Genomic DNA, 27,500 nt, shown 5'->3' with positions numbered 1-27,500 from the left:
TCAACTCCTCCCTGCAAATCCCACCACCCCCTTCTACCACTGGTGATGTTCCCTAGCTGGGTCATGAAACGTCTGCAAGGAAGCCACCAAGCCCAGAGGGCACCAAGAACACTGGAGTCTTTTTCTTCCTCCTCCTCCTCCTCCTCCTCCTCCTCCCTTGTAGTTTTCCCAAACATTACATGTGTTTGCAAAAGATTTCCCATCCAGGCTGCGGTGGGATTAATGCTTTTTTTAACTACCGGTTCTGTGGGCGTGGCTCTGTGGGCGTGGCAAGGGAAGGTTACTGCAAAATCCCCAGCCGGTTCTCCAAACTACTCAAACTTTCCGCTGCAGGTTCTCCAGAGCCGCTCAGAACCGGCTGAATGCCACCTCTGCGTCCAGGGATTCACTGGAGGGAAAACATTTCCCTAAGAGAAGTTTTTATGCAGGCAAAATCCAGGGCCCTGGGCAGAACTCCCGGAGGTGGTTCCTTCCGAAAGGCCGCTGGGTTTTCCTTTTTTTTGCTTCTTCAGTTCTGACTGAATGGTGGGCAATGGAACCTGTTGCCTTTTGGGAAAAGCCCCTTTGGGACCATCTCTGGATGATGGAGCATCTCCACAAACATCCCCCACCCAGGTTGCTTGTGCATCCAAGGGGGGGGGGTGTCGGAGAGGGGGAGAGCAGTAAACTGCAGAGCATCATTGGCTCAGCGCAGAGCTGATCTCTTGTTGCCTGAGCAACGGAAAAGAAGCCCCCTCCCCAATTGGAAACCAAACTGGAGCCCAGCAGTGCCTCCCAGTGGCTTTGCCAGCAATGCAGAGAGAGAGAGGAGAGAGAGACAGAGAGAGGAAGGAAGGAAGGAGAGAGAAAGAGAGAGGAAGGAAGGAAAGAGAGAGAGAAAGGAAGGAAGGAAAGAGAGAAAGGAAGGAAAGAAAGAGAGAAGGAAGGAAGGAGAGAGGAGGGAAGGAAGGAAAGAAAGAAAGAGAGGGGAAGAGAGAGAGGAAGGAAGGAAGGAAGGAAGGAAAGAGAGAGAGAGAGAGGAGGGAGAGAGAGAGAATTTTCTTGGGACAGACAGACAAACAGACACTTTTCCAACCTCCGTTTATTAAGTCACTGAAGCAGCCACAGATGATAAAATGGTAACTTAAGAGACCAGCAAAGGAAAACCAGAAACTGGAGAAAATCACCACTGCCAACGTCCTTGGGTTTTCACATGGGATGGGGCTGGGGGCTGGGGGCTGTCTTTCCTTCACAGGATCTGCCCCCTTGAAGGCGAAATTGCAAGATCACGAGGGCTTCTCACACAGCAGGGCCAGGCAAAGCTTTGGAGGCAGCCGAGTGTTTTCTGCCTTCCGGGGCTCTGAATAATGAGGCCGGGGCCCCCAGCAGAGACCCCTGGGGGGAGGGAGGGGCCTCCAGGGAGCAATTAGCAACCCTCGGCTCACGGCAGGATCGTTGCGATGCAGAGGTGGGGGGGATTCGAACACACCGCCGGCAGCAAAGCATGTGGACGAGCAGCTGAGGGACACGGGGCCCTTTCGGGCAACTGGGCTGTGGGGAGGGGCTCCCGGTGGGGGTGGGGGAAATCCACACTGGGTGGGGAAGGCAGCCTGAGAGGGCGGGGCTGGAAGGCCCCGGAGACCGACTGCAGCCAATCCAATCCTCTTGTGTCCTGCCAAGACCCTCCCGGAGGACTGCCCCTCCCCCCAAGGCAAACTCTGCACGGCCCCCCCTGAGCTCCTAGGCCTCCCCCTTGCCCCTCCCTGGGACCTGGGGTGCCTCTTCCCCTCCGCGTCACCCAATGGGGCAGCTCCACAGACTCACCCCCAGGAAAGCCCTTGGGAGAAACGTTTTCCTGGAGCCCTGAAGCCCACCGATCGGCTGATCTCCCCCCTCCCCACAGAGGGAGCAAAGGGCAACTGCGAAACCCCCCCCCCCGGGGGGGAAGACAACGGCTGCCCAGAAGCCCAGGAGGGACGGCTGCCTCCAGAGCTGAACAAGGGGGCCTGGGGAAGAGCGGAGGGCGAGGGCGGCCATCACCCGCCTCCCCCAGGCAACCTGCCCCCCCTTCCCCAACCAGCGCCAGCCCCAGGCAGCCCAAGGCGGGAGCTGCAGTCCACCGTGGTCCAGAGACGTCCCTGGCATCAACCGGATGGCCGACAGCCCTGCTGATGTTGGATGGAGCTGGGGTGGGGCCCAGAGCGGCCTCCCTGCCTCTGCCCGCCCTCTCCCCCCCCAATTCCTAGACATCCTTCGGGTTGTAACACAGCAGGTTGAACTGGAGGTTTTCGTTCCAGTGCCGGAGAAGCACGAACAGCTGCTGAGCCGCCGTCTTGAGGGCCGGCAGGTTCCGCCCTTCCGGGATGTCCTGCTCTCCCAGCCATCGGCTGGCCTTGGCGGCCACCAGCTCCCACTCGATGAAGTAGGAGGCCGAGCTGTGCTCCAGCCACGCCAAGGCCACCGCCGTGGCCCACAGCATCCCCTCCGGCTCGGCTCGCTGCTGGAGCTCAACGTCGGCCAGCCACGCCTGGAGTTCGGAGGTCTCGGTCTCCGAGCCTCGGCCGCTGTCCGGCGGCGATGGGGCGTTCTCTGGGCTGGAGCAGCTCTGGATGGTGATGGAGGGCGGGGACAGGCGGCCCTCGGCCCCGGGGACCCGGGAGGAGGTTTCCGCTGCAGGAGGACGTCCACGCAGGGCGGCCTCGCCCTCCCCTTCAGCCGCGCTCTTGGCTTCTCCCGGAGCGTCCGCGTTCCTGGAGCTGCTGGAAGGACTGAGGCCCAGGCGGTGGCAGGCGAAGGGCGAGGACCACCTGAGCTTCTCCAGGGGGATGCGGATGGCCTCGGAGAAGGCCTTGTTCAAGAGGAAGGAGCCAGAGGCCAGCTGGAGGGACACCTGGGGAGAAAGGCGGAGGAGAGGGCCCCAGTGAGAGAGCTCCACCTCTTCAGATGTTGTGGGCTTCTCCAAAGCCCAGGGCAGAAGAAGCCGAGGTCCCTCAAGGGCCGCTCAACGCTGGTAGCCAGGTTTTCCTCAGCCAGCCCAGCTGGAAGGCCTCACAGCATCCGTCTCTCGCTCTGGTCCCCTCCCCACCTCCAGCAGGAACTCCGGGATCTTCTGACCTGCTCTTGGGACCTGCAGAAGCCCACCTGAGATTCGGAGAAGTGGCATGGATTCTCCTCTGGAGGGACTCACCTGACGGCCGAGGCCGGCCCCAAACAGCAGACGCTTGAAAGCAAATTAAGGTTGCTCAAGCCCCCCCCCCCCAACGGAGACCTGACTGAGAACCAGGTTTCTACAAACCAGGATGGAAGTTTGCCTAAAAACAGACAGCCCAGCATTGGGCATCGGACTCTGGATAAAACAGGGCAGTGAAATGGCAAGGCATTTTTGCCTGCATTGCTAAGGGCAGGGGTCTCCAAACTCCGCCCCTTTAAGACTGCTGGACTTCAACTCCCAGCATGGCCGGCTGAGGAATTCTGGGAGTTGAAGTCCACAAGTCTTAAAGGGGCCGAGTTTGGAGACCCCTGCCCTTAAGGTGTGAACTGCCGTATCCGATTTGAACCTGGTTTGTAGCTTGTTTTGGTTCAGATCCTGGTCCTGGGAATGCAACCGAAATACATTTCCTCCACCTTCCTGCTTAGATGGCGAGAGAGTTTGGAGGAAAGTAAAATCTTTCAACTTCCTCAAAACTTCTTTTTAACTTTTTTTTTAAACTTTTGTAATATGTGTTGTTGTTTTTAAACGTTGTACGCTGCCCTGAGTCCTTGGGAGAAGGGAGGCATATAAATCCAATAAACCAAAACTAAATTTTCCCAGGCAGCCCCAGTCGTCCCCCCCCCCCCCCCATCCAGCGTGCTCACCAGTGGCAGATAATCGACATTTTCATTCTCATTTTCCGAACTGAGCTCACTACTCTTGGCAGGGAACTTCCCCATGAAGCCTCGGGCAGCCTTAGTCAGGAGCCTGGCCTTGTTAAACGTCAGCCTGGAGGAAGGAGAAACCGAGGCAATCACACAACCTATCCCCCCGCCCCCCGGGTCTTTTTAAAAGGAAAACATTTCCCCTTCTAAGAAAACAAAAGTCAAAATTAGTTATTTGTTCTCACTGCTAGGAAATCCCACCCCCCCCACCCCCTGTGTTCTAGGTTGGGTCTTTTCTACATTAGTTTCCATCCATTGCTTGATCTGAGTTCCAATTGTGGCGATCACAGAACGTGCAAATTATTTTAAGTTTAAAATATTAATATTTAAAACATGGGGAATGTAACCTCCAGAAGATTCAGAGGGGGGGGGGATAATAAACCCTGTTTATTGCCGGGGAACCTAGTAACACTTAATGCCAAATTTTAAGAATTCCTGACGGATTTTCTTAAAAGTCTGCATATTTTCTTCTCTTCTCGTGTGAGTAAAACAGCCACTCCTCTTGGGGACAAAGAGCGAATTTTACCTGGCACTGAAGAAGTTTTCGATGGACTTTTGAGAGGAAGCGGGTGGGCTGCGTAGTAACCCTGTAAAGACAAGGGGATGTTAGCAATGGCCTACGGAATAAATTAGAGTAGGGGGGGGCTCCAAATTTGGCAACTTTTAAGACTTGTTGACCACCCCCATAGGAAACCGCTGCCGATGAAAGAGAAGGGCCCTGAGCTGGGCAGACCGAGGGAATAAATAATGCTTTCCCCCCCCCCCCCTCTCTCTCCTACCGTCTGGAAAACTCTGGCGATTCCCCCCGGCGGAAGGAAGGGAGGCAGGAGGAGACGGAATATTCTCTTCTGCGTCTGCAGTGGGAAGAAAGGGGATCAGGAGGACCCTGAAGCAGCCAATCCGTCGGCTCAGCCGTTGGGCGCGTTGGTGCACGGCATCCCTCGGGATGACATTGCTTAGCTGGGGAAGGGGCTGCACTCCTGACCTTTGGCCCCTGGAGCCAGTTTTACGTTCGGGGACCCTTTCTTCAAGCGCTTTGTTGCAGGAGGGAAATTAAAGAGGGGAAGCTCCACGGGTGGGGGGTGGGGGGGTTCCTGGCAGCCGAGTGGAGGAGGAGGGACTGCTGAGCCCCGGGTGGGCTCCTCTCTCGGGGTAAACAAAGAAACAGGGGCGTGGGTGAGTTTTCAAGGCAGGCGGCCTCCGTTTAAGGACGAGGGGAACTGCTTGCTAGGACCTCAAAGTTGTACAGGTAGTCCTTGACTTATGACCGCAGTCGAGCAGGATGGGAAAAGCGGCTCCAGGGAGAATCTTACCCGGGTGAGGCAACCCACTGCCTCCGCCACCGTGAATCCGACCCCAGCTAGCCGAGAGTCCCCGGTGCCACCGCCGGCCCTCGGCCTCTGAGCTCCGTTGGCTGGAGGGCTTCATCAGCAGACCTCAAGAAGAGAGGAGGGGGGAGGGGAGGGGGGTCCGTCTTAAAAGAGGACCTAACCCAAGGAAAATTTTGGAGCGGTGAACAAGGCCCAAGGAAAAAAAGGCCCGGGTCCTTGACTTACGACCAGGGTTTCCAAGCAGTTGCTAAGTGAGTCGCACCCGGCTTTACAACCTTTGATGGGGACCGTGCTGCCTGGGGAATTCTGGGAGTTGAGGTCTGCTCATCTTTAAGTGCCGGGATTGAGAAGCGCTGTCTGGGTTTTGGATGCCAGCGTCTTCCCGAGAGCTCTGAGCCTCACCTGTGTTGGGATATTTCAGGAGGCTTGGCAAATAGTTGTTGCTGCTGAGGTCGACCGGCACAAACGCCGTGAATTTGCTGATCACGTTGCAGGATTTGCTGGTGTGCACAGCGTTGGCCTGGTACCGCCGCCCGGACCCTGCAGACGGAGAGAGCAAAAGCCTCAGGTAAATTGCGTGTGAGCTGGGACTCAGCTGATCTCCGGACGTCTTTTCTCTCCCATCATTTGGGCTGCTCAAAAAGTTCTGCAAACCCCAGGTGGAAAATGCACGTCTTTTTAATCCTTTTCCTGCCCAATCACGGCCGGGGGACTTAGGACCCCAGACCCATTTACAGACGGGAGTTCCCTGCTTTGCATTAAACATCCAGGAGCAGCGTGGGATTCGCCTTGCGGATGTTCAAAGACCAATTTAGTCTTGTTCCAGTTCTGGATGAGAAAGAAATCCACATTTTTCTGGAGAAAACAACCTAACCTGTCAGAAAAATATATATAGATATTTAGGGCCATCCCAAGGCCTCCCTGAGAGAGAGAAAGGGGCGGCTGAGAAGCCAGTGGGAGAAGACCAGGGCTGCCCAAATACCGTGCTCGATCTCAAACTCCCTCTCGGCCAGCTGCTCAAAGTCCTGGACGATGGACTTGGCAGCCAGGTGGTGGAAAGTCTCATTCCAGATGTCTTCTTCCTCCTCCTCCTCCTCCTGCTGGCTCTTGTCTCCTCGGCTTTGGAAGAGGGGTCCGAGGTCGAAGGTTATCTCCCACTTGACCGGCTGCCCGTTCTGGAGCCCCTTCACCAGGGCCACGCAGAGCGACCTCCGAGACCCCCTCCAGCCACCACCGGCCGAGGAGCCTGGTTCCAAATCGGGAAGGTCCCAATCCGAGGTGGACTCTGTTTCAAAGTTGAAGGAAGGATGCTGGGCAGACTCTGCAAGAAACGCCAGAGAGATGATTCCCCCCGTGGTGGTGGGAATCCATGAGCCACGTGGGGCCGTCTGGGCAGGGGGTCCTTGCCCCACTCCGGAGAGCCTTACAAGAGGAAGCAAGGCATCCCCAGGTGGCTCCGGTCCTTCCTGGTCCACACCAACACCCCCCCCCCCCCAAATTCTCATACCTCTGCAAGGAATTTGGAAGGCAAATCTGCAGAATGAGAACTTGGAGAAAAACTGCAGAGTTGTTGCAGGCAACAGGAAGAGTAGCTCAATTTGTGGGACGCTGACTTTGCAAAGGCTTCCCTACCTCTGTGCGTGGGGTGGATGCCTCCACTCAGCCACCCACTCCCACAGCCACCCAACGCGGGTTCTACAAGCCAACCTCCAAAGGTGGGGGGGCCTCCCAGAGTCAGAGCAAGCCCCCCAGCCCCCCCGCAGCTTACCTGGCTCTCCGGGGCTCCGGCTGTCCAAATACGAAAGGGGGCTGGGGTCCTGGGACCCGGATCCTGCCCCTGCCCCCGTCCGCCTGGGGCCCCTGGGCAGCTGGCACAGGTCCTGGAGCAGAGATGGCCGCCGTGGGCCGGCTCCTCCTCGGGCCTTCCTGGGGGCTGCGGTGGGGCCGGCTGTGAGGGGCTGATCAGAGGGAGACACTCGAGGGAGGAGGAGGAGGAGACACACGTGTGACTCGGGATACGGCCACCCAAATCAGTACAAGCAGTCCTGTTTAGTGGCTGCTCAGAGTGACAAAGGAGTTACTGAAAAAAAGGTCGTTAAGTGAGCTTTGCCCCATTTCACGACCGTCCTTGCTACAATTGTTAAGTGAGCTCCTGTTCGGTCAGGAACCCGGTCATTAAGTGAATCTGGCCCTTCTCCGTGGACTTAGTTCGTCAGAAGGTCGCCAAAGGGGACACTCGGTGACCGTCATAAATGTGAGTCAGTTGCCAAACGCACGAACTTTGGTCGCGTAGCCATGGCGATGCTCCGACGTGGCCCTAAGTCGCTTTTTTTCAGTGCCGTGTCGTAACTTCGAACGGTCACTAAACGAATGGACATAATTTGACTCCCTGTATCCTCGACTTCCGACCATTTCTGGGAAGGAGTCCAGTTGGGTCGCAGGTAAGGGGCCAGAGCCCTCTCTTTCCCCTGTGGGGCTGCCTGGGACCCAGGAGGGCAGAGGGCTGGACTAGATGACCTCCAAGGCCCCTTCCTTGGATCGCTCGACAGAGCCGGCTCTGGCAGGAAGGCAACAGTGCTCCAGAGGCTCTCAGGCAGCTCCACCTTCCTTCAGGGTCTCCGGGGGGGATTTAATGAGGGGGTCGCCCTGAAGCCGAGGCGCGGAAGAAAGCCAGCATCGATCTAACCATCATCCCCTCGAAGCCCTTCAGTCTCCTGCCAATCAAGCCAGCATCGATCTGACCATCATCCCTGTCTGCTCTAAGGCCCCTTCACCGGCCCCGCTGGCCAATCCACCTTGGGTTGCTATGGAAACCTTTGCTCTCGCAGACCGGCCCCCCCCTCTCTGGAGCCAGCGGAGGCAGCTGGGTTGCCGGGGGGGGGGGAGGGGGGGGCTGCCACCTGCCTGCCAATCCTAGAGATGGCATCGATCCCCCTCACGCACATCCTTCCCTTGCAGGGGTCTCTTTTGCTGCCTTCTTTTGCCTCCTCCGGCAATTCCCTCAAAGGGGGGGGGGTTGCAATGGGCTGGGAGGGGCTGCTGGGTCTCCGCTGCTCTCTGGTCTCTACTAAATTCCCCCCCCCCCCCCCCGAGGCCGTTTTCCCATTTGGGAAAGACGGTGTGTGTGTGTGTGTGTGTGTGTGTGATTGTCCAATCAAAGACACACAAACACATATGACAGGCACAGGGTCTACACTCCCACCCTGGGAGGCTTCCTCCTGCAGAAGAATTGCCCCACGTAAAGATGAATGGAATGAGTTGAGTTGAGTTGGAAGGGACCTTGGAGGTCTTCTAGTCCCACCCCCTGCTCAGCCAGGAGACCCTCGAGCCTCCTGGGCAGACGCCTGGCCTGTCTCTCCTTCAACACCTCCACTGATGGAGAAGCCGCCACTTCTGCAGGCCAGCTTCATCGTTCTCCCCGCCGAGAAATTCCTCCTTGTTTTGAGTCTCGGAATGCCGAGTTGGAAGGGGCCTGGGAGATCTTCTAGTCCAGCCCCCGGCTGAGTTTGCCCTAAGCAGCCACCTCAAAGCATCCTCACCTGAATCTCCACCTGCCCAGGCTGGGCGTCTGGAGTGATCCGGCTGAGCTCCTGCAGGGGGACCTTCCGGAGAGGGTTTGAGCCCCGGATGGAGCTGGAGTCGCTGGCCGTGGGGAGCTTCTGCGAGGGCTCCCGGTGGGCAACCTGGCTGGAACTGTAGGCCCTTCGCTGGGAGGGGGTCGCGGGGCCAATGCCTGAGGAAACAACCAGCATCAAATAAGCTTTAGGCCCCAGGAGAGCCGTGCTGGGAAACTGGCTGGAAGGGCAGGAGGCCCAGCATGTAAAGATCACAAAAGTTGCGTTCCTGATGTTTATACCAACACGCTTCTCTTTTCCCTAAAAGTTGCACAAATGACCCACATTCTTATATCTTCCCACGGTCCAACCTTCTCCAGTTTACTCAAAAGGAAAAGGAAAATCTGCACAGCAAAGGAATAAATTGGTAAAAATGCGATCAGTGGCTGAATCCGTCCAAACCCACCTGAATCTACATCCGATTCGCTTCCCATCTCCCCACTGCTCCTCTCCGAAGGAAATCCGCTTTCGGGATCCTTGGTAATCTCCCAGTTCTCCGGCCCCCCTCCTCCTCCTCCTCCTCCTCCTTCTTCTTGGGAGTGGAAGAAAACGGAGCCTCCCGACTCTTGCGAATGTAGCATCCTGTACCGGCGTCTCTTGTCCTGGGGAAGAGAAGGTCGGGCTGGCCTGCATTCGTGGCTTCCAGGCCGGTGGCTCAGTGGCAGAGGGCCAGGTCTCTGCTTAACACTGAGCCGCTGGAAACCGGGTAGGACAACTCTTTCCCTTCTAGCTCTAGGGATGCTAGGGATAAACCCTGATGGTCTCCTCTGCCCAGGAGGAAACCCAGCGTTGACCTCTCCTCTCCTCCCAGAAGACCCCTGGTGGGTTTTTATTGGTCCGTGGTCTCATATCAAAGATCTTTGGGTTTTGGCTTCAATACAGGAAGTCCTTGACTTACAACTGTTCATTTACTGTCCAGAGTCACCACAAACGCTGGAAGAAGTGACACGAGTGTTCAGGGGGGCTTCTTCGTGCGTTGGGTGTCCAGGAACCGCGATGGAACTGAAGCTCCATCAGCCCCCAGATGACCGAGCACGGCCATCAGAGGGGCCAGCAGGGGCCAGTCGGATCGCGGCCACTCACCAGCCGGGGTTGGAGACGTAGAGGGACGTGTCACACACAATGCTGTAGGCCACCAGGCGGTCCCCTGGGAACAGGCAGCTGGCGTTGACTGGCGAAATCAGGACTTCTGTCGTTTCGGGAAAGACCCAGTCGACGGAGACGTCGCTCACCACCGGAGCCATGGCTGCCTTCAGAGACCGGATCATCTAAAGCCCGGAGGACGTTTCGGATCAGAACGGGGGTCACCCGGATCGCTTAAACGCCCCCCCCCCCAATCCCAGTAAACCCCAAACAAGACCCATCTCTTTTGACTGGTCTGCAGGGAGGCCACTCCATAAGGCCACGCCTGGAACCCTGCATCCAGTGTTGGTCTCAACTGTGGAAAAAAGACGTGGAGACTCTGGAAAGAGGGCAGAGAAGCAAGAGGACGAGGGGGGGGGCTGCTTGCAGGAGCTGCGGGCGTGAAAAGGAGATCCAGGAGCAACAGGACAGCAGCCTTCCAATATTTGAGGGGCTGCCACAAAGAAGAAGAAGAAGGGGGGGGTCCACCTGTTCTCCAAAGCCCCCGAAGGCAGAGAGGAATTTCCTGCCCCCAGAAATTGCAGGTGCTCCAACACTGGAGGGTTCTAAGAAGAGTCTGGACTGGCCCATCTGCCCAGGATGGCACAAGGCCTCCTGCTTGAGCCCCTCAGAGAGGGTCCACAATTTGGGAGTCCTCCTGGACCCACAGCTGACTCTAGAACACCATCTGTCGGCTGTGACCAGGGGGGCATTTGCCAGGTTCGCCTGGTGCACCAATTGCGGCCCTACCTGGACCGGGAGGTTCTAACAACAGTCACTCACGCCCTTGTGACCTCAAGACTGGACTACTGCAATGCGCTCTACATGGGGCAGCCCTTGAAGAGCATTCGGAGACTTCAGCTTGTCCAGAATGCAGCCGTGCGAGCGATTGTGGGTGCACCTCGGTTCACCCACGTCACACCTATCCTTCGCGAGCTGCACTGGCTGCCTATTGGACTCCGGACGCGTTTCAAGGTGCTAGTCGTCACTTTTAAAGCTCTACATGGTATTTGACCTGGGTACTTGAGAGACCGCCTCCTGCCAATCACCTCCCTACGACCAATTAGATCCCACAGATTAGGCCTCCTCCGGATACCATCAGCTAGCCAGTGTCGACTGTCGACCCCTGGCGGGAGGGCCTTCTCTGTGGCTGCTCCGGCCCTCTGGAACGATCTCCCCATGGAGATCCGGACCCTCACCACCATTCAGGATTTCCGCATAGCCATCAAGACCTGGCTGTTCCGGCAGGCCTGGGGCTGTTGAGTTCCCGGCCCCACTTGAATTGCTGCGTTTGTTGTATTTTTAATCTGTTTTTTGTATTCTGTTTGTCTTGTTCATTTTGTATCTCCCCCTTCCCATGTGTTTGTTCGCCGCCCTGAGTCCCCCCGGGAATAGGGCAGCATACAAGTTTAATAAATACTAAATACTAAAATCCTAGGGGGCTGGACTAGAAGACCTCCAAGGTCCCTCCCAACTCTGCTATTCTGTTGCATTACTTTTACTAGAAGGATACAAGCGCCAGAATCCCACAAGGCTGAGCGCATTCCCCCCTCCCCTCTTCTCTTCCTGGGAAGGTTTTACGCCTGAGACCCTGAGGACAATGAGACGCCTCTAGAGGTTTCAGACATCTGACGGGCTTTGTGGCAGGTCTCTGAACACGAACAGGGCTCTTCTGAAAAAGAGGCGGCTTTCGAACCCCCTCCTCCCTCCCTGCTTTTGTAGCTCTGAGCCCTTTCCCTCCTCCAGCTATAAATCCCCCCCTCCCTTCGCTAATGATGGCTCTGGCAAAACTCATAGAACACCCCCCCCCTGCGAACTGGCATTTTCTGACCTTCAACCACACCAAGAGGTCAATTGATCTCTCCATCTCTCTCTCTCCCTCCCTCTCTCCCTCTCTCCTCTCTCTCTCTCTTCTCTCTCCTCTCTCCCCCTCTCTCTCCCTCCCTCTCTCCTCTCTCTCTCTCCTCTCCCCCTCTCCCTCCTCTCTCTCTCCCTCCCTCTCTCCCTCCCTCTCTCTTCCTCTCTCCCTCTCTCTCCTCTCTCTCTCTCCTCTCCCCCTCTCTCCTTCCTCTCTCTCTCCCTCCCTCTCTCTCTCCCTCTCTCTCCCTCTCTCCTTCTCCCTCCCTCTTTCTCCCTCTCCTGATGCCAGTCTTTTATCTCACAGATTTGGCAGCTGAGAAAGAATCATATACCATTATTGGAGGTGGGGGTGGGGGGGGCTTTCATTCTCCCACCCCCTCCTTTTGCAGAAGGGGAGATGGATTTGTAGCAAGAGAGACTCTGGAAGAGCATCTTTCATAGTCCTCGGGGTGGTTAGGTTTTTATCGGACAAGCATTTCAGTTCTCACTGATTGATCAAAGTAATCTACTGCGGAGGAATCCCAGCCCCCCCCCCCCCGCTGGCTCCCTTCCCTCTCTTAGCCCAGGACGCTTTACGGGGTCCTTGTGGTGGGATGAGAAGGAGGGGGAAATCCTTTCCTTTCCTTTGTGAAACGGAGGAATAAAGAGAATTCAGTCTGCCTTCTGTTGCTTTGGAGGATCCGATCACCGCCTCTTCTCTGGGGCAGCCCCTCCAATGTGGGAAGGTCCCATCATGCCCGCCCTGGTCCTTCTCTCCATCAGGCTAACCCTCCTCCATTCCTGCAAGTCTTCTTCACCCGTTTTATGAAGCCCTCTAATCATCTCTTTCTTTCTTTCTTTCCTTCTTTCTTTCTTTCTTTCTTTCTCTCTTTCTTTCTTTCTTTCTCTTTACTTTCTCTCCCTCCCTTTCCTTTCCTTTCCTCTCTTATCCCCTCCTCCCCTCTGCTTCCCTTCCTCTTCCTCCTCCTCCTGGTCTTGTTTGATAGCAACTGCATCAGACTAACCTTCATCCTTGGGGTTAAAAGAGGAAGCTGTTCCTTTAAAAACGGGGTGGAAGGGGAATGGTCTTTTTAAAAAGGGACGGTGGGACTTTCCCCCCTGTGCGGCCCCAACTGCAGCAGCACCCACCTTCGGCTGCACCCGCTCCCCTTCGGCCAGGAATTCGGCGCTTCCTTTGGTTACGGCCGCCAGGCCCTTCAGCAGCCTCTGGCAGGCGTTCTTCCCCAGGCCGAAGGTGTAGCATCTGCAGCAGGAAGGGGAGAGGAGGAGGGGCAGGTGGGCAAGGAGGGGCAGGATTAAGGGGGGCCGGAGGGAGGGAAACTCTGGCTGGTTCCTCTGCAAACGTCACCCACAGATTCAACAGGAGGATCTTTGCTGGAAGAAACGAAGCTCGGCCAGAGGGCGACTTTCCCAAAGGCTCCAGGGCTCCGTTGCCTTTATGGGCCCTGAGGCCAACCCTCTTCCCTTCCCTCAGCCCCGTTTTCGGAAGCGCCCTCCTCCAGCACCTGTCTGAGCCCCTCCTGTGGCCCGGACTCCCCTGGCCTACCTGGTGGAGGAGGCGTGGCTGCGCAGGAGCTCCAGGGCTTTGCCGGTGTTGGCCCCCGCCCCGTCCGTCAGCAGGAAGAGCAGGCGGGGGTGGCCGCGGTGGATCGGCTGCCGGATGACCCACTTCAGGGGGGGCAGGACGTTGGTGCTGCCCATGTCCGCCCGGATCTTCCTGACGCTCTCGCAGGCCCCCGCCAGGTTCTCCTGCAGGAGAGGCAGAGAAGGGGCTCTGGGCACACGGCGGAAGGGGCCCCCGAGGGCGGAGGGAGGGAAGGAGACGACTGGGACAGAGGAAGGATGCAGGTGGCCTCAAATTACAACAGCTGGTCTAGCGACCCTTTGAAAGGCCCTGAGAAAAGGGGCTCCGGACCCTCTTCCTCCCGGTGACCCTTGCAGCATCCGACGGTCACAGGATCAACATTCAGAGGCTTGGCAGGTGGCTCATATTTATGACGGTTGCCATGTCACCCCATCCCCTTCTGCGACCTTCTGAAAAGCCCAGTCCACGAGGAAGCCAGATTCACTTAACAGCCATGTGACTCACTTAAGAACTGCAGTGACTGACTTAACGACTGTGGCAAGAAAGGTCATAAAATGGATCAAAACTCACTGAAGAGCTGTGTCCTGACCGAGGTGTCCCAAGAGCCTGAAGGAAACTCCTGGTCCTGACAAAAACCCCTTTTATTAATTCCCTGTGAATTCTGCTCCTTCACCTCCAGCAAAGTCTTTCCAGGGAGGATTTACAGTCACAGACCTCATCTGGCTTGGAGAGCTGCCAGGCTGAGATCTGCAGAACTTGGCCAGGAGCCTTGGAGAGAACCAATGAAGAGAACTAAAGGTCTCCTGCAAACTCCACTCCCCTTTCGCTCCTCTTTTATTCCTTCTGGAAGGTGCCATTTATTGCCCACCTGTGGCCTTCCTCCCAAGTCCACCCCTGTTCTTTAGCTCTTCCCTTTGTCTGGCCACTCTGCGCATGCACACACTGGGAACAGGCTCCAGCTGTTCTTCTGCCTCACTGATGTCTGACTCCGAAGGAAAGCTGACAGCTCCCCTGGTCGCTGGTGGGTCACAACAAACTCTCTTGCTACGGGCTTGATTGGGGTCATAAGCCAAGGACTTCCTGCATTTCAAAAAGGGAGCAGAGTCTTCCCCCAAATCAGCTGCCACGAAGGGGCCGAGGCTCTGGTGACCCCCCAAATCAACCCATTCTGAGGCCTTCCCACTGCGCTGAAGCCTCAGCTGACCCAGGAAACGCCCTGCCCATCCTCAGTTAACCAGCAGAGGCTAAAGCGGCCCTTGCATCAGCCCGGCTGCCGGAAGAGAGGACTGCGAAAATGCCTCCCTTTACCTCCGAGTAGGCCTGGCTGGCAGGGAAGACGGCCTTGAAGGTGGATCCGAAGCCAATGATGTTGAAGAGGCAGCCCGGCACGAGGCTCTTCAGGACGACCACCAGGGCCTCCTGCCAAGGCAAGAGAGAGGCATGGTCAGGGCTCCTCATGGCCGGTCCCAGGAGGGCCGAGAGGCGCCCAGCCCCAGCAGCAGGGAGTCCTCGGGGGAAGGGGAGAGAGAACGGGCTGTTCACGGGGGGGGGCACCGATGGCGTTCCCTAGTCTGCAAAAAACCCAGCCAGGCTCAGAGAGCCCCCAGCTCTCCTCCTCTCCACAAACCCCACCCTCTTCTCACACTGATGATGTTCCCTATTTGGGCCACGAAACGTCTGCAAGGAAGCCACCAAGCTCAGAGAGCACCCAGCCCCCACCCCCACCCCGGAGTCCTTTTCCTCCTCTCCCCCCCCCCCCTGCAGCCTTTGGCATCGGTGACTTTCAAAGCCGGATTAATGAATGGTGAGTCATCTCTTGATAAGCGCCGCAAGGTTTTGGCGCAGGCAGCTTCCGAGCTCCGGGAAGGCAGGCCCGGCAGGGAAGGGGCGCCACGCAACCTGCCCATTTCCCCCTGCCCATGCCATTGGGCGCTTTGCATTCCAGGCATGCCATGAAATCGTGTCGTTTCGAGGGTTTGTAGCTGCTGATTCTTTCTTTCTTTCTTTCCTATCCCCGTTGTGCAGACAGCACACCGCAAAGGTTGTGTGTGTGCCTGACGCTCCTTCTGGCTGCAGTGCCTGAAGATGGGTGGAATTCAGCTCATACAATTCCGCAGCCACGATCCCTTTCTCTCCAACGTCTCCACTCTGGGGAGCGGATGGCAGAGGGGGAAAAAACCACCGAGCCTGGCTGGGGAATTCTGGGAGTTGAAATCCACCCAGCATTGCTTCTAAAGCCTAAAGGGTGTTTCGTACCACACGTTGTGTTGCAGGAGGCTTTCTCACCCCACGAATTTAATAAAATGGGACCCAAACCCTGACTCCCCCCCCCCTCTCTCTCCCTCCAAGCCCTCCTCCACAGCACTCCCTTCCATCCAGCCCCCCCACCCCACCCCCGCGCAGCCTAAGCATCCCACCTTCACCCGGGCGATGTTGGTGCCAGCCATACTCCGGCTTCGGTCCACCAGGAATATGAATTCTCCATGGGTGATCCGGAGGTTCGGCTGCACCGTTTTCAGATCCGGGCAGAAGTTCAACATGATCACCGGGTGGTGAGGGATGTCCTTGTGAAGCCTCTTCCGGATAATTTCGGTCTGAAAGGACCAAGGAGGGGAAATTAAAAGGAACTTTTAAAACTCTTCTGGCCGCCCGCCCATCGGGGGGGGGGGGAATTCATGGAGGGAGAAATTCCCTGGGGCTGGTTGGAGGGAGGGAGAAAGACAGACGGACAGATGGACAGGAGAGACAAGAGAGCCGGAGGGCAGGAGGGGGGGAGGGGGGGCTGGGCAGAATCGGACGATTGCAAACAGGTGGGATGCAGAGAGGTTCCCAGGTTGAAGCAAAGTCCCAAAGGAGATTTTTTGGAAGAGGCAACTGGACTTTCTTGTTTATCTCTGAAGACATTTCGCTTCTCATCCAAGAAGCTTCTTCAGCTCCATAGACTTTCAGGCCTCATTGGGGGTGTAGCTCAAGGATCGTCTGTAAAGCTGGCTGCCCCCCCACTGATTGTCCGAGACACAGGTCTGAATGGATGGTCCCGCTTTAAGTAGGGGAGGAAGAGCTGTGGACTTCTGGAATCCCCCCTTAAAGGAACAGAAAGGGGGTCTTTCCCCCCCCCATGTCCCTCCTTTGCCAAAACCCCAGACCCCTCCCCGTGCCCACCTTTTTCTCGGGGCTGGGGTCCTTCTTGGTGCCTCTGATGAAATCGCTGCGCCCACTCAGGTGCTGCTCGTACTGGGCGGGGGCCATGTCCCCCTCCTCCATCAGGACATGGGGCATGTGGGGCTCTGGGGAACAAGGGGGGAGGGGAAACAATGGGACGGTCAAAGGAGGGAGGGGCCCACAGAACTCTCCGGAACTCTGCAGCTTTTGACCCACCGATTCCTTTCGAAGGCCAAAGCTCCGCCCCTTTTAAAACTTTGGCTCTGCTGTGGACATTGGTGCCATTTGCAACAAGCCCAACAATCACAAAACACACACACAGACACACACAGACACACACACACAGAGAGAGAGATCAAATGTAAACAGGGATTGGCAGGGACGGTTCTCAGAAAACAGAAAACCTGCTTATAACCTGGAATCCTAGGGTTGGAAGGGACCCCTGGAGGTCTTCTAGTCCAACCGAAGCGGAAGACCTAATAGTACCATCCGGTCAAAGGGCTGTCCGGTCTCTTCTTGAAAACCTCCAGCGATGGAAGTGTGCCCTGCTTCTCTTCTTCCCTCGTCCACCCGCCCATCCACGCACCCCCCACCCTGCGGGCGAAGGAGCCGAAGAGGCTTCCCACCTACCGCTTGGGTGGATCAGGACCTCCACCGGGCGGTCGAAGGTGTGCTTGTTGGCCAGGGTGATGGTGATGCTCCTGGCTGACCTGGCCGAAGGGTCGGCGTCCGCTCGGATCTCGTGGGTGGGGCTCTCCACTCCTGTTTTGGGAGGGGGGGCGTAGAGGAGGGGTCTCAGAGGTCATCTAGATCTGTGAGAAAATAGCTCAAGGCGGCCACCCAGCCTCCTCTTCAACCGGCTCATATTTATGACGGTCGCAATGTCCCGGGGCCACGCGATCACCTTTGCCACCTTCTGGCAAACAAAATCAATGGGGAAGCCAGATTCACTTAATGACGGTGTTCCTAACTTAACAGCTGCAGTGATTCACTTAACTCTAGCAAGAAAGGGCACAAAATGGGGCAAAACTCACTTAACGGCCGTCTCGCTTCGCCATGGAAATGTTGGACTCAGTTGTGGTCGTAAGTCAAGGTCCACCCATATATTTTTATTCCCTCGTTAAACGGCCGTGTCAAAAGGTCATTTTTGTGACCGAGAGGCAGCCTATAGGATTCCGACTCGATCTCGGGATGGATCCGTCTCCATTAAATGCGTTTAGCAAAACTGCGTCCCTCCGCGCGATGGAGGGCAGATCCGATTAGCATCTCCCTCCCGCCTCTAATGTGCAAATTAACGGCGGCCTCTCCTTTGCGCCCTCTGAAAACGTCCCCCGAGGATTGGCTGTAAATACCATATTGCCTCTCTTCGGGAGGCTTCGGCGGTGTTTTTAATTGTATTTATCCCTTTGATTCCTGTGGCTGCCTGGGCTCCCAGCCTGGCCCTGCCCTCATTTCCTCGCCGTTGTGACTCAGCAATGGGGGGCAGGCTGCCTCTTCACGTGTTTGGTCCCATGGCTCCCACAGATTCCCTTCGTTCTTCAATTGAGCTTATATTTACGGCTAGTCCTCGGCTTAGGGCCAAAACTGAGCCCCAAAATCCATGTTGCCGAGTGAGACATTTCTTAAGTGGGGTTTGCTCTGTGTTATGACCTTTTTGCTACAAACACCACAATTGTTAAAACAGTCGCATGGTTGTGAACCTGGCTTCCTCTCAAGAGGGAATCGCGTGACTCATAAATATGAGTCCATTGCCAGGCTTCCGAATTGTGATCATGTGACCGTGGGGTTGCTGCCCTGGTCGTTAAGTGTGGAAAATGGTCATTAAGTCCCTTTTTTCAGTGCCGTCATCACTAAGTGAAGTGTTGTAATTCACGGGCTCCTGTATGAGGTCTGGCCATTTCAGCACCTTGGAGAGCTCTCCAGAGCCTCCCGAGAGGACGGGGAGATCTTAACTTTGAGGGCAGTGGGTCATCTTCTGGGACACTAGTCGGCTGACCACAGGGTGGACAGGCTGCTGGACAAGAGGGGCCAGGGCTCCCGTCCACCAGGCATGGCTTAGCTCCAGTTGGCTTTTCCCTGGCCAACTGAGCAGCCCAGATAATGTGGCTTTAACCGGTACCAGAGATTCTGGGTGCCCAGAAGAGGCTTTTCCTGCCTCTTAGCTCCACCTTTGATATCCCGGCTGACCTGCCAATAAACACGGCCCTCGGATCTCCAGGGAGAAGCTGAAGTCGTACTCCGCAGGGTTGGTGGTCTCGGCTTCCAGGTGATGCGCCAGGCAGAATTTCCCTGCTTGTTCTGGAGAAAGCGTCCCCCCACTGCTGTGCCTCTCCCTGCTGGGGAGAAGACGGTTTGCCAGGATACATCTATACATGGCGGAGGAGGAGGAGGAGGAGGAGGAGGAGGAGGAGGAGGAGGAGGGAGGGAGGGAGGACTTTGGGGTCCCTGGTGCTCTCTGAGCTGGGTGGTTTCCTTGCAGACGTTTCATGACCCAACTAGGGAACATCATCAGTGCTAGCAAAGAGCGGGGACTTGTATATAAACAAAGAGCAAACCTCAGTAACCTCCTAGCACGGATAACATTCCCCAGTTGGGTCACGAAACGTCTGCAAGGAAGCCACCCAGCTCAGAGAGAGCCAAGGGCCCCAGAGTCAAAGGGAGCTTTTGAGCCGGGCATATAAACTTAGCTGAAACACGACGTTCAAAGCTGAACCCACCCATTTTCCAGCCCTTCCAAGGTGCCCTTCTTAAAAGGTCGGTTTCTTCATAACTTGACATTTTTTTTCCCTATTCTGCTGCTAAGCGCATTAAGAATGTTCCCCGTGTTGTTTTATTTCCACAAAGAAAAGCCCAGCGTTTGGGGTTTCCCCGTCCCGGGCCTTTTTTTTAATTTAACAGGCACTACTTTCCCCCCCCATCATGAAAGCCTCCCGCAAGAGGGTTTGGTGAACCGCTGCTTACCCAAGATTATTTCCCTGCTCAGGGCGTTATTAGGTTTTTCTAGGAAAAGGTCGACTGCAGTCTGGCTCAAGAAGGGAGGTTTTCCTTGGGTCTTTCCCTGCCTCAACCCAGGAGACTAAAATCGGGGAGGGTCTCGGCTCAAACTCCGGCGGAAGAGACTTACAAGGGGAGGTGGTGCCCAGAGAGGCTGCTGGTCAGGTGGGAGGCTTTCTGGGGCACTCTGGGGGTACAGACGGCTGGAAGGAGGACCCTGATGGCCCCCGTGGGGAGGGTCTGGAGCTCCGAGGACGTGCTGATGCAGATGGAGACGTCCACTTGAGGGGGAACGATGCCCACGCTGGCCACAAAGATGACCCTCTCCAGGTCTTCGTCCAGAACGACGTGGCCTACAGGAAAGGAAACTCAGGCGGCTGACCTCTGCTTAGCAGGCCTCGTCTACGTTTCATTGAAGGCTTCCGAGGAGGTGCCAGGACCTTCCTCTCTAAGGCAGACGTGTGGACTTCAACTCCCAGAATTCCCCAGCCAGCATGGAATTCTGGGAGTTGAAGTCCAGAAGTCTTGAAAGTGGCCGTGTTTGAAGGCCCCTGTTCTAAGGGAGCAGCTTTAGTGTCGCCCCCTCCTGGAGCCTTGAGTATCGGAGCCTGGATATTACCTGCGATGAGCCCTTTGCCCCCTCCCCTCCCCTCTCACCCTCCTCATCCGGGGGTCCCCCGTCGCTGAAGCCGCTCTCCTCGATCCTCGCCTTGTCTTTGATCTGCACCGTCACCACCCGCTCAGCGATCACGGCTTCGAAGCCCACGACGGTTGTGTATTCGTCCAGGGGGTAGATAAACATGCCTGGGGAGGGAAGGGGGGGTTTTTTTTCAGCAGGGGAAACCTCCCTGCGGCTGGAATGAAACCTCCCCGAGAGAGAGAGAGAAAACCCGCGGAAGAAACAGCCCCCCTCGGGACGATCCCTCGGCCCACCTGCTTTGGCAGCCCCAAACGTGAAATGTGGAAGCCCGAGGGGCGTCTCGGTTGGCACCCTCCAAAGACAGGCAGTCCTCGAGTTAGGACCACCCTTGAGGCTAGCATTTCCGTTGCTAAGCAAGGCGGGTGTTTTTGTGCCTGAATTATGAGCGTTTTTGACCTGATGAAGTAATGGAGGCCATGACTTTGCTTGTTGGAAGCCGGCTGGGGGGGACACGTGTGGCGATTACATGACCGTCGTAAGTACAAGTCAGTTGCCAAGCACCCGAATTCTGATCACGTGATTGTGAGGATGCTGCCACGGTTGAAAGTGTGAGGACCAGTCATAAGTCACTTTTTGAACTCCCCGTAACTCCTCGGGGGCCTGGGCTGCCCCTTCTCACCCCCTCGTAATTCAGGAACCGCACGGAAGGAAGGGACTCGGGGGGAGGCAGCCGTACTGACCTTCAAAAGGATGGTCCTCCGAGTTGCGGTAGGACAGGCAGGCGGTCATTCCGAAGGCGTAGCCACTGACGCAGGAGGTGACCTCCGAGGCAGCCAGAGGGAGGACGGTGCTGGTCGTCCGGTTGACCAAGCCCGGCATCCTGGCGGCCCTCTTAGGATCCCAGCAGAAAAGGACCAGGGCTCCGTCCCTCTCCTCTGAAATACAAAGATCCCGCCCGTCCGCCAGCCAGGCCACTGCAGGTGGACGTAGGAAAAGTCCCGGGTGGAAATTCAGAGGCCCTTTGGGTGATTCCCAGACCAAACAGCTGTCCAGCCCCCCCCCATGAATCTGCTCTGCGGTTCTCCCATTTTTTCCCAAGAGTTTGAAGATCCGTTTCGGAGATCTCCCGGGGGCCTTTTGACCAGTGAGCTGGGACTGGCTTCTCTAGGGATCGAACATCTGGCTATTGTGAATGTTTCCCCTCATCCTCCTTGAGGGCCTCGTGGCAGGAACCTCCCACTGTCTGTGGGGCCTTTTCTGATGCTGAAACTTTGCAACACAACTCTTGGGGGGGGCTGCAACAAGGGGGGGGCGACTGAGACAGACGCAGATGCTCCATGGACAGAAAGCAGAGCTGGGCTCTGGCCGTGGTGGGCTGGATTATTGCACCCCCTGCCTCAAATTCTCTGCCCCTGGCTGCCTTTACACTCCAGAGCACCAATAAACAGCCAAGGGGGAGGCGTGGAGATCCAGGCAGATCCCACAAGCGACCATCGGCCCTGTGGCCGCTCTAGACAGATGCGCCAAGGGATCCGTCCCACTCTCTGCATCTTCCATCTCCTTTTGGTGAGGACGAGTGATTCATTGCCCAACAGTCTCGCTTCCTCGCAGGGTAATAAATCAAGTCTTCCCAGGTGGAAGGAAGGGGGGGGGGGGTCGCAGACAGGCTCAGGTTCAGCAGGAAGGGAGGCAGAGAGAAAGGGAAGGGGTGGGGGGTGGGGGGCATTTGCACACATCCCCAGGGTGGGCCAAAGTGAACCCACCTCCAAGGGCTTTCTCACTTCCTTGGGTTCTAGGATCTCTGAATGGCCCCCTTACCAAATGCACTGAAGTTTCCTTCAAACCCTCTCTCTGGGGGTGACCCTCAGCACTGACCTCCATGTTTGGGGTAGAGAAACAGGTGAGGGTTGGGCTTCTTCCCTTTCCTTCCTTCCTTCCTTCCTTCCTTCCTTCCTTCCTTCCTTCCTTCCTTCCTTCCTTCCTTCCTTCCTTCCTTTTTGTCCCTGCCTGGGAAAGTGGACCAGTGGATCATTTAATTTGGAAGAGTTTAAGAAAACTGAAGCAATGGAGGGAGGAGCTAAATGGAGCTTCCCCTTTCAGGGACTGTCTACCACCAAAAGCTTAGATTGAATGAAGAGCAGTTCTCTCTCTCTCTCCCTCCCTCCCTCCCTCCCTCCCTCTCTCTCTCTCTCTCTCTCAAAACGAGGGGCTTTTCTGGGGAACGGCTTAGTACAGGTAGTCCTCGACTTACAACAGTTCATTTAATGACCGTTCAAAGTTACAACACCACTGCAAAAAAGTGACTGATGGCCAGTTTTCATACTTACGACCAGGGTTGCATCCCCACCGTCATATGATCATAATTCTTAGCAATTGACTCGTATTTATGACGGTCGCAGTGTCCCGGGGTCAGGTGATCCCCTTTTGCGACCGCCTGACCATCCACGGGGGAAGCCGGGTTCACGTCACAACCGTGTGACTAACTTAACAACGGCAGCGATTCGCTTAACAGCCGTGGCCAGAATGGCTGTGAAAGGGGCTGATTTAACAAAACCGATCTGGTGAATGTCTCACTTAGGAGCAGAACGTTTGGGCTCCGCTGGTCGTAAGTCGAGGACTACCTGCCTTCCAACCGAAGTGGCGTTTTGCAGAAGATGCCGTGGTGGTGTGCTAATTGTGCCTGGTGTGTCCGTGCGCTCTGCCTGGCAAAATAAGGACTAGGAATCCGCGATTCCCCTTCCGATGCGGAAGAAGAGGCAATCGTATTTATTTCTCAAGTGGATCCACCTTTACAGGCCATTCGACTGGCAATCGGAGGTGAGACATTGTGAGCCCACAAAGAGGATCAATTGTGACGTGTGGCTTTCCCTGGGATAAAGACGCATTGGCTCCCTTCTGCAAAGCTTTCCTGGGCTGCATAGAGCCCACCCCGAACAGAGGAGCCCCCCACAGGGGAGAGGAGGGGCCTTAGCAGGGACCCAATTCCGGCAGCAGAAGGCTGCTTTCCAAAGAGGCTCCTGAAGGAAGGGGGGAGGGGGGGACACCTGGCACGTCCAGGCCGGCCACCATCCTGCAGGGCCCCACCTGGCAGCAGAAGCCCCCCCCTCCACAAAGGGGTCAGGTGGGGGGGATAAAAGGGATCTTGAACAAGCCAGGGCAGGCAACAGGTTATACGATGCCGGTGAAAACGTGTGAAGGTAGGACCCCCACAACTGTGGGGGGCTTCGGGTGAAAACGGGACTCGGGTGCAAAAGACAAGGAGGAAGCTGCTCTCTTGGGGAGCGTAGACCCCCCCTCTTTTCCCCCCTACCCAAAGAGGAGTTCACGGGAGAAGAGGCGGCTGCTCCTAGGTTCAGCAGAAGGCCCCCCCCCCACTTCTTCTCTCTGGAGATGAGGAGGTGGGCGATCTTCAGGTCCCTCCCAGCCCCCTCCCCGTGCAGCCCTTGTCCCCCACCCCCGCCCTTCCCACGGGACAGCAGCCGTCCAAAGGACGAGGCATTCGGTCTCTTCGCTCCGTTGTTTGCAAACACCCTTTACACACGCAGAGCCACAGCTGCAGCTGTGGGGAAGGGGGGGGGATGTTGTGTCTGAAAGCAGCAGGAGACCTGGAGCTAAACAGGTTGGGGAGGGGGACGGAGGTGGCTCTTTCCCTTTCTATCTATCTCTCTTTCCTCCCTCTTTCTCCCCCCTCTTTTTTCTCTTTCTCCCTTTCTCTCTTTCTCTCCCTTTTAAATCAAGGCGGGGAGTCCCACGCAGGGTGGCATTTCCTTCCCCTCGCCCCCCCCCCCCATATTGTCCCAGGCTCAGCGCGGGGCGTCAGAAAAAAACCGGAGACTTTTGGGGGCCAGGAGAAAGTCCCCGCGCAGAGGCGGGACGGAAAAAGCTACCCGGGAGCGAAAGTCGCGACGGCTTTTCTTTTGGGGCGGGGGGCTGCTCCTACCTGGGCGGTCGGGGGTCCCGGGACGGCTGCCCGCGGGGAGCACGGCCGTCTCCGACGGTTCTCCCGAAGGCAGCGGGCGGAGGCAACAGGTGGGCCGGCGGGATCCGGCGTGGGGCTGGCCGGGGGGGGGGGGGGCTCCGTCTCCGCTTGCCTGCAGCGCCTCTTCCTTTCGAGCGAGCGGGAGAGCGCGGGGGCTCGGCTGGCCGTCGGAAAGGACAGGCGCGCACGCACACGCAGGCGGGCGGGCAGGCAGGACAGGCGGCGGGCGCAAAGCGGGTCGCAGCCGCGCGAGGAGGACTCCCCCGCACCCACCTCCGCCTGGCTCGGCCAGCGTCACCTGCCCGCCGCTCTCCTCCGTTTGGGGGCCAACAGACCCCTGCCTGCCCGTCCGCATTTGAGGGGAGCCAAGTCCCCCGTCCAAGTCCTCTCTAGTTTGGGTCCCTCCCTGCCTCCCTGGGGCGGCTGCCTGGCGGGGAGGCCTCCTGAGACAGGAAGGGTCAGCCTTGCGATTGAAGGACGACAAAGGAAAGACGGAGACGTTGGACAGGACACGGACGTCCTTGGCGCTCAGCCCGGCTCCTGCTCATTCAGGGAAATCACGCTTGGACATGACAGCAAAGTGGATTTGGGGGGGGGACCCAGCTCTCCAACTTTGGTGTCAGGCTCCTTCCCGTCACCTTCAAGGCTGGATCCCTGTTCCCATCATCCCCAACCCTGCTTACAATTTGCCACTGTGGTGGGAGAGGATGGAACCTGGGGTCTCCTCTCAGGGTGGGTGAACTGTTGAATTCTACCCTTGAACGAACATTCATTTAACAGAGTCTAAACTTTCCTTTAGTTCTTCCAGCAGTCTAGAAATGATGGGTTTTAGGACAAAAGTTTCAACTCTGTAAATCACAGTTTGGTTTCTGATTCTTTTTTCTTTGTAAGGGGCTTTTTCTCAACCTTGAGCACGATGGGTGGACTTCAATTCCCAGAATTCCCCAGCCAGCTGTTAGCTAGAAGAGACCCCGTTTGAGGCCTCCCTGGCTTCTCAGCTCAACTGAGGTCCTGACAGTAATTCCACCTTCAGTCCTTCTTCTGATAAGAGAGGAGCGCAAAGCTTAGCTCATCAATGACCGGGCATAATGAAGCATTCGCAGTTTGAGTGGTGGGAGGTAGGTACATAGCCCAGCTTAGCAAAAAAGCTGCTTAAACTACCATCGGCAGGGTCCCCGCATTGTCGGCTTAGCTGCAGTTTGCCAGAGAACTGTGGCTTTCTCCTTTTGACGGGAGAGCCTGCCCTCTGCGTTGACCGAAGCATAAACAACCTCATAAATCAGGCGGAGGGTGCTTGGGAGACAGTCACCCTCTTCGTTCTTTAAGTGGAAACATAATGAGGTTCTCATTATTATCCCGATCTATTTCTCCAGCCATCTGGCCGTCCTCCTCCAGGGCGAACGCCAGGGAAGGAAGACACCTCCGAGATTTAAATGCCAGGAAAGAAGGTTATCTGAAGTGTTTTTCAGCCTTGGCAACTTTAAGGATGGGTGGGCTCCCAACCCTTGGGGTGCTGAGCCCTGCCCAGAGTGAGGACCCTTGGGGGCCCCGGGTGTGCTCTGAGCTTGGCGGTTTCCTTGCAGACTTTTCAAGGCCCAACTTAGGTAACGTCATCAGTGCTAGCGATCACGTCACCTGGTTTGGGTAAGGAAACACCTGCAGGGAAACTGCCAAGCTCAGAGAGCACCTGGGACCCCTCAGGCCAGCCCTGAGCTGCAAATGTCCCTTCTCCTTTATGGGAACCTAGTCGGTTCAGTGTTGGAGCCCCCGGGGTTAGTTTTTCAGCGGCTGGGCTGGCCAACTCCCAGGGCCAAATCCTGATCAAGGGTATCCCATCCGCATGAGGCCCAGTGTGCCTAAATGTCTAAATTCAAGGGGTCTCAACGTTCGGCCAGAGGAATTGAGCAAGCACAGGGAAGGGTGTGAATGAAGACGGATCCAGATGGTGGTTAGAAACAAGCAAGCAGGTTTCCCGGCCATTGAGCCAGGATTGCACCCCGTTGAAGGTGCATCTCAGCAGGCACCCCGGTTCCCCTTCGCCCGCTCAGATTCGGCTTGCTGCAGCTGCTTCCCCGGCGCCTGTGCGTGGCTCAGCACCCACACCGACTCGGCTGCCCGTTGCCATGGCAAAGGCCGTGATGTCACCCCGGGAAATCAAGACGATGATGAGAAGGCAGGACCCCGAAGCTGACCCCGGCCCGAAGCGGTCAGCATGGGAGAAGAGTGGGCAGATGAGAGGGAAGGGGGGACGTGGCTGAGCCCTGGCGGAAGGGGCAGGGAGGCACAGCAGCCCTGCCATGCCACCCTTGCCAACAGCGTCATCCAGGCTGGAAGGGGGGGACAGAGGGGTTGTGACCAGGAGAAAAATGCCTTTTGCATGACGATGCCACGGAAGGGGGGAAACCCAGAGGATTGGCTGAGTACCCTCACCCAGCCGTGGGTCACCCAGTAGCCCATCACCTCATCCGTGCAAAAAGTTCTTTGAAGAAAAGACCTTTAGGGATTTTCCGGTTTGCGGTTCATATGTTCTGATGCAAATGTGTTGGTTTATTTATGTATTGATATGCTGCCCAGCTCGTTGCCTGTTGAGTGACCGGTAGTCCTTGACTTACAACCATTCGGTTCGTGACCATTAGAAGTTGCAACAGCACTGAAAAATGTGACTTACGACCATTTCAGCATCCCTGTGGCCACACAATCAAAATTTGGGTACTTGGCAACCGACTCATATTTATGACGGCCGTAGTCCCCTTCTGTGACCGTCTGACAGGCAAAGTCAAGGGGGAATCAGGATTCACTCCACAACCAGGTTGCTAACCGGACAGCTGCAGGGATTCACTTAACGTAGGAAGCAAGCAAGGTGGTAGAACGGGGCAAAACCAAAATGTCTCGCTTAGCGACAGAAATGTTGGCCTCAATTGCGACTGTAACTCGAGGACCACCCAAACTGCCAATAGTTGGCCACACAGGGGAATTCCAGCCTGCCCACCAGGGGTGAAATTCTGTGGGCGTGGCATGGCTTGATACTGCCAAATTCCCATTCCCTCCCCACTCGGGGGTCCAGCCAGGGGCGGCATTTGCAGGTTCTCCCACCTACTCAAAATGTTGGCCACGGGCTCTCCAGAACCTGCTGGATTTCAGCCCTGCTGCCCTTCCCACCCACCGCCGCCCCTGAGATGTCCGGAGTTCAAGTCTTCCCAGAGGGTGGCTTGCAAGAGGCAGCCCTGGTCAAGGGTGGGAGGGGGGGGGCTCTTTATGCGCCCCCATAACTGCAGAGCCGACATTGGGGGGGGGGGGAGATTCAGCCGCAGCCGGCAGG

At 56.7% G+C, this 27,500-nt stretch overlaps 1 protein-coding gene across 1 annotated transcript; it reads right to left on the bottom strand.

Moving 5' to 3' along the window:
• Positions 1 to 2,204: 2,204 nt before the first annotated feature.
• VWA5B1 (von Willebrand factor A domain containing 5B1) lies at positions 2,205 to 21,081 on the bottom strand. The gene is given in 20 exon segments (XM_032232162.1): positions 2,205 to 2,869; positions 3,835 to 3,958; positions 4,421 to 4,481; positions 4,674 to 4,948; positions 5,501 to 5,765; positions 6,208 to 6,546; positions 6,994 to 7,105; positions 8,765 to 8,958; positions 9,246 to 9,441; positions 9,919 to 10,107; positions 12,950 to 13,064; positions 13,368 to 13,570; positions 14,715 to 14,825; positions 15,824 to 16,000; positions 16,569 to 16,693; positions 17,199 to 17,330; positions 18,756 to 18,904; positions 19,693 to 19,915; positions 20,220 to 20,366; positions 20,943 to 21,081. Coding segments are annotated over 20 exon segments (3,924 nt in total). The 3' UTR covers positions 2,205 to 2,221.
• Positions 21,082 to 27,500: the final 6,419 nt, after the last annotated feature.

The sequence above is a fragment of the Thamnophis elegans genome, chromosome 15 (assembly GCF_009769535.1).
Source record: "Thamnophis elegans isolate rThaEle1 chromosome 15, rThaEle1.pri, whole genome shotgun sequence".
In the NCBI taxonomy this organism is placed as follows: Eukaryota; Metazoa; Chordata; class Lepidosauria; order Squamata; family Colubridae; genus Thamnophis; species Thamnophis elegans.
Note: the sequence above shows the minus strand (reverse complement) of the source record. Positions and strands in the feature narration are given on the sequence as shown.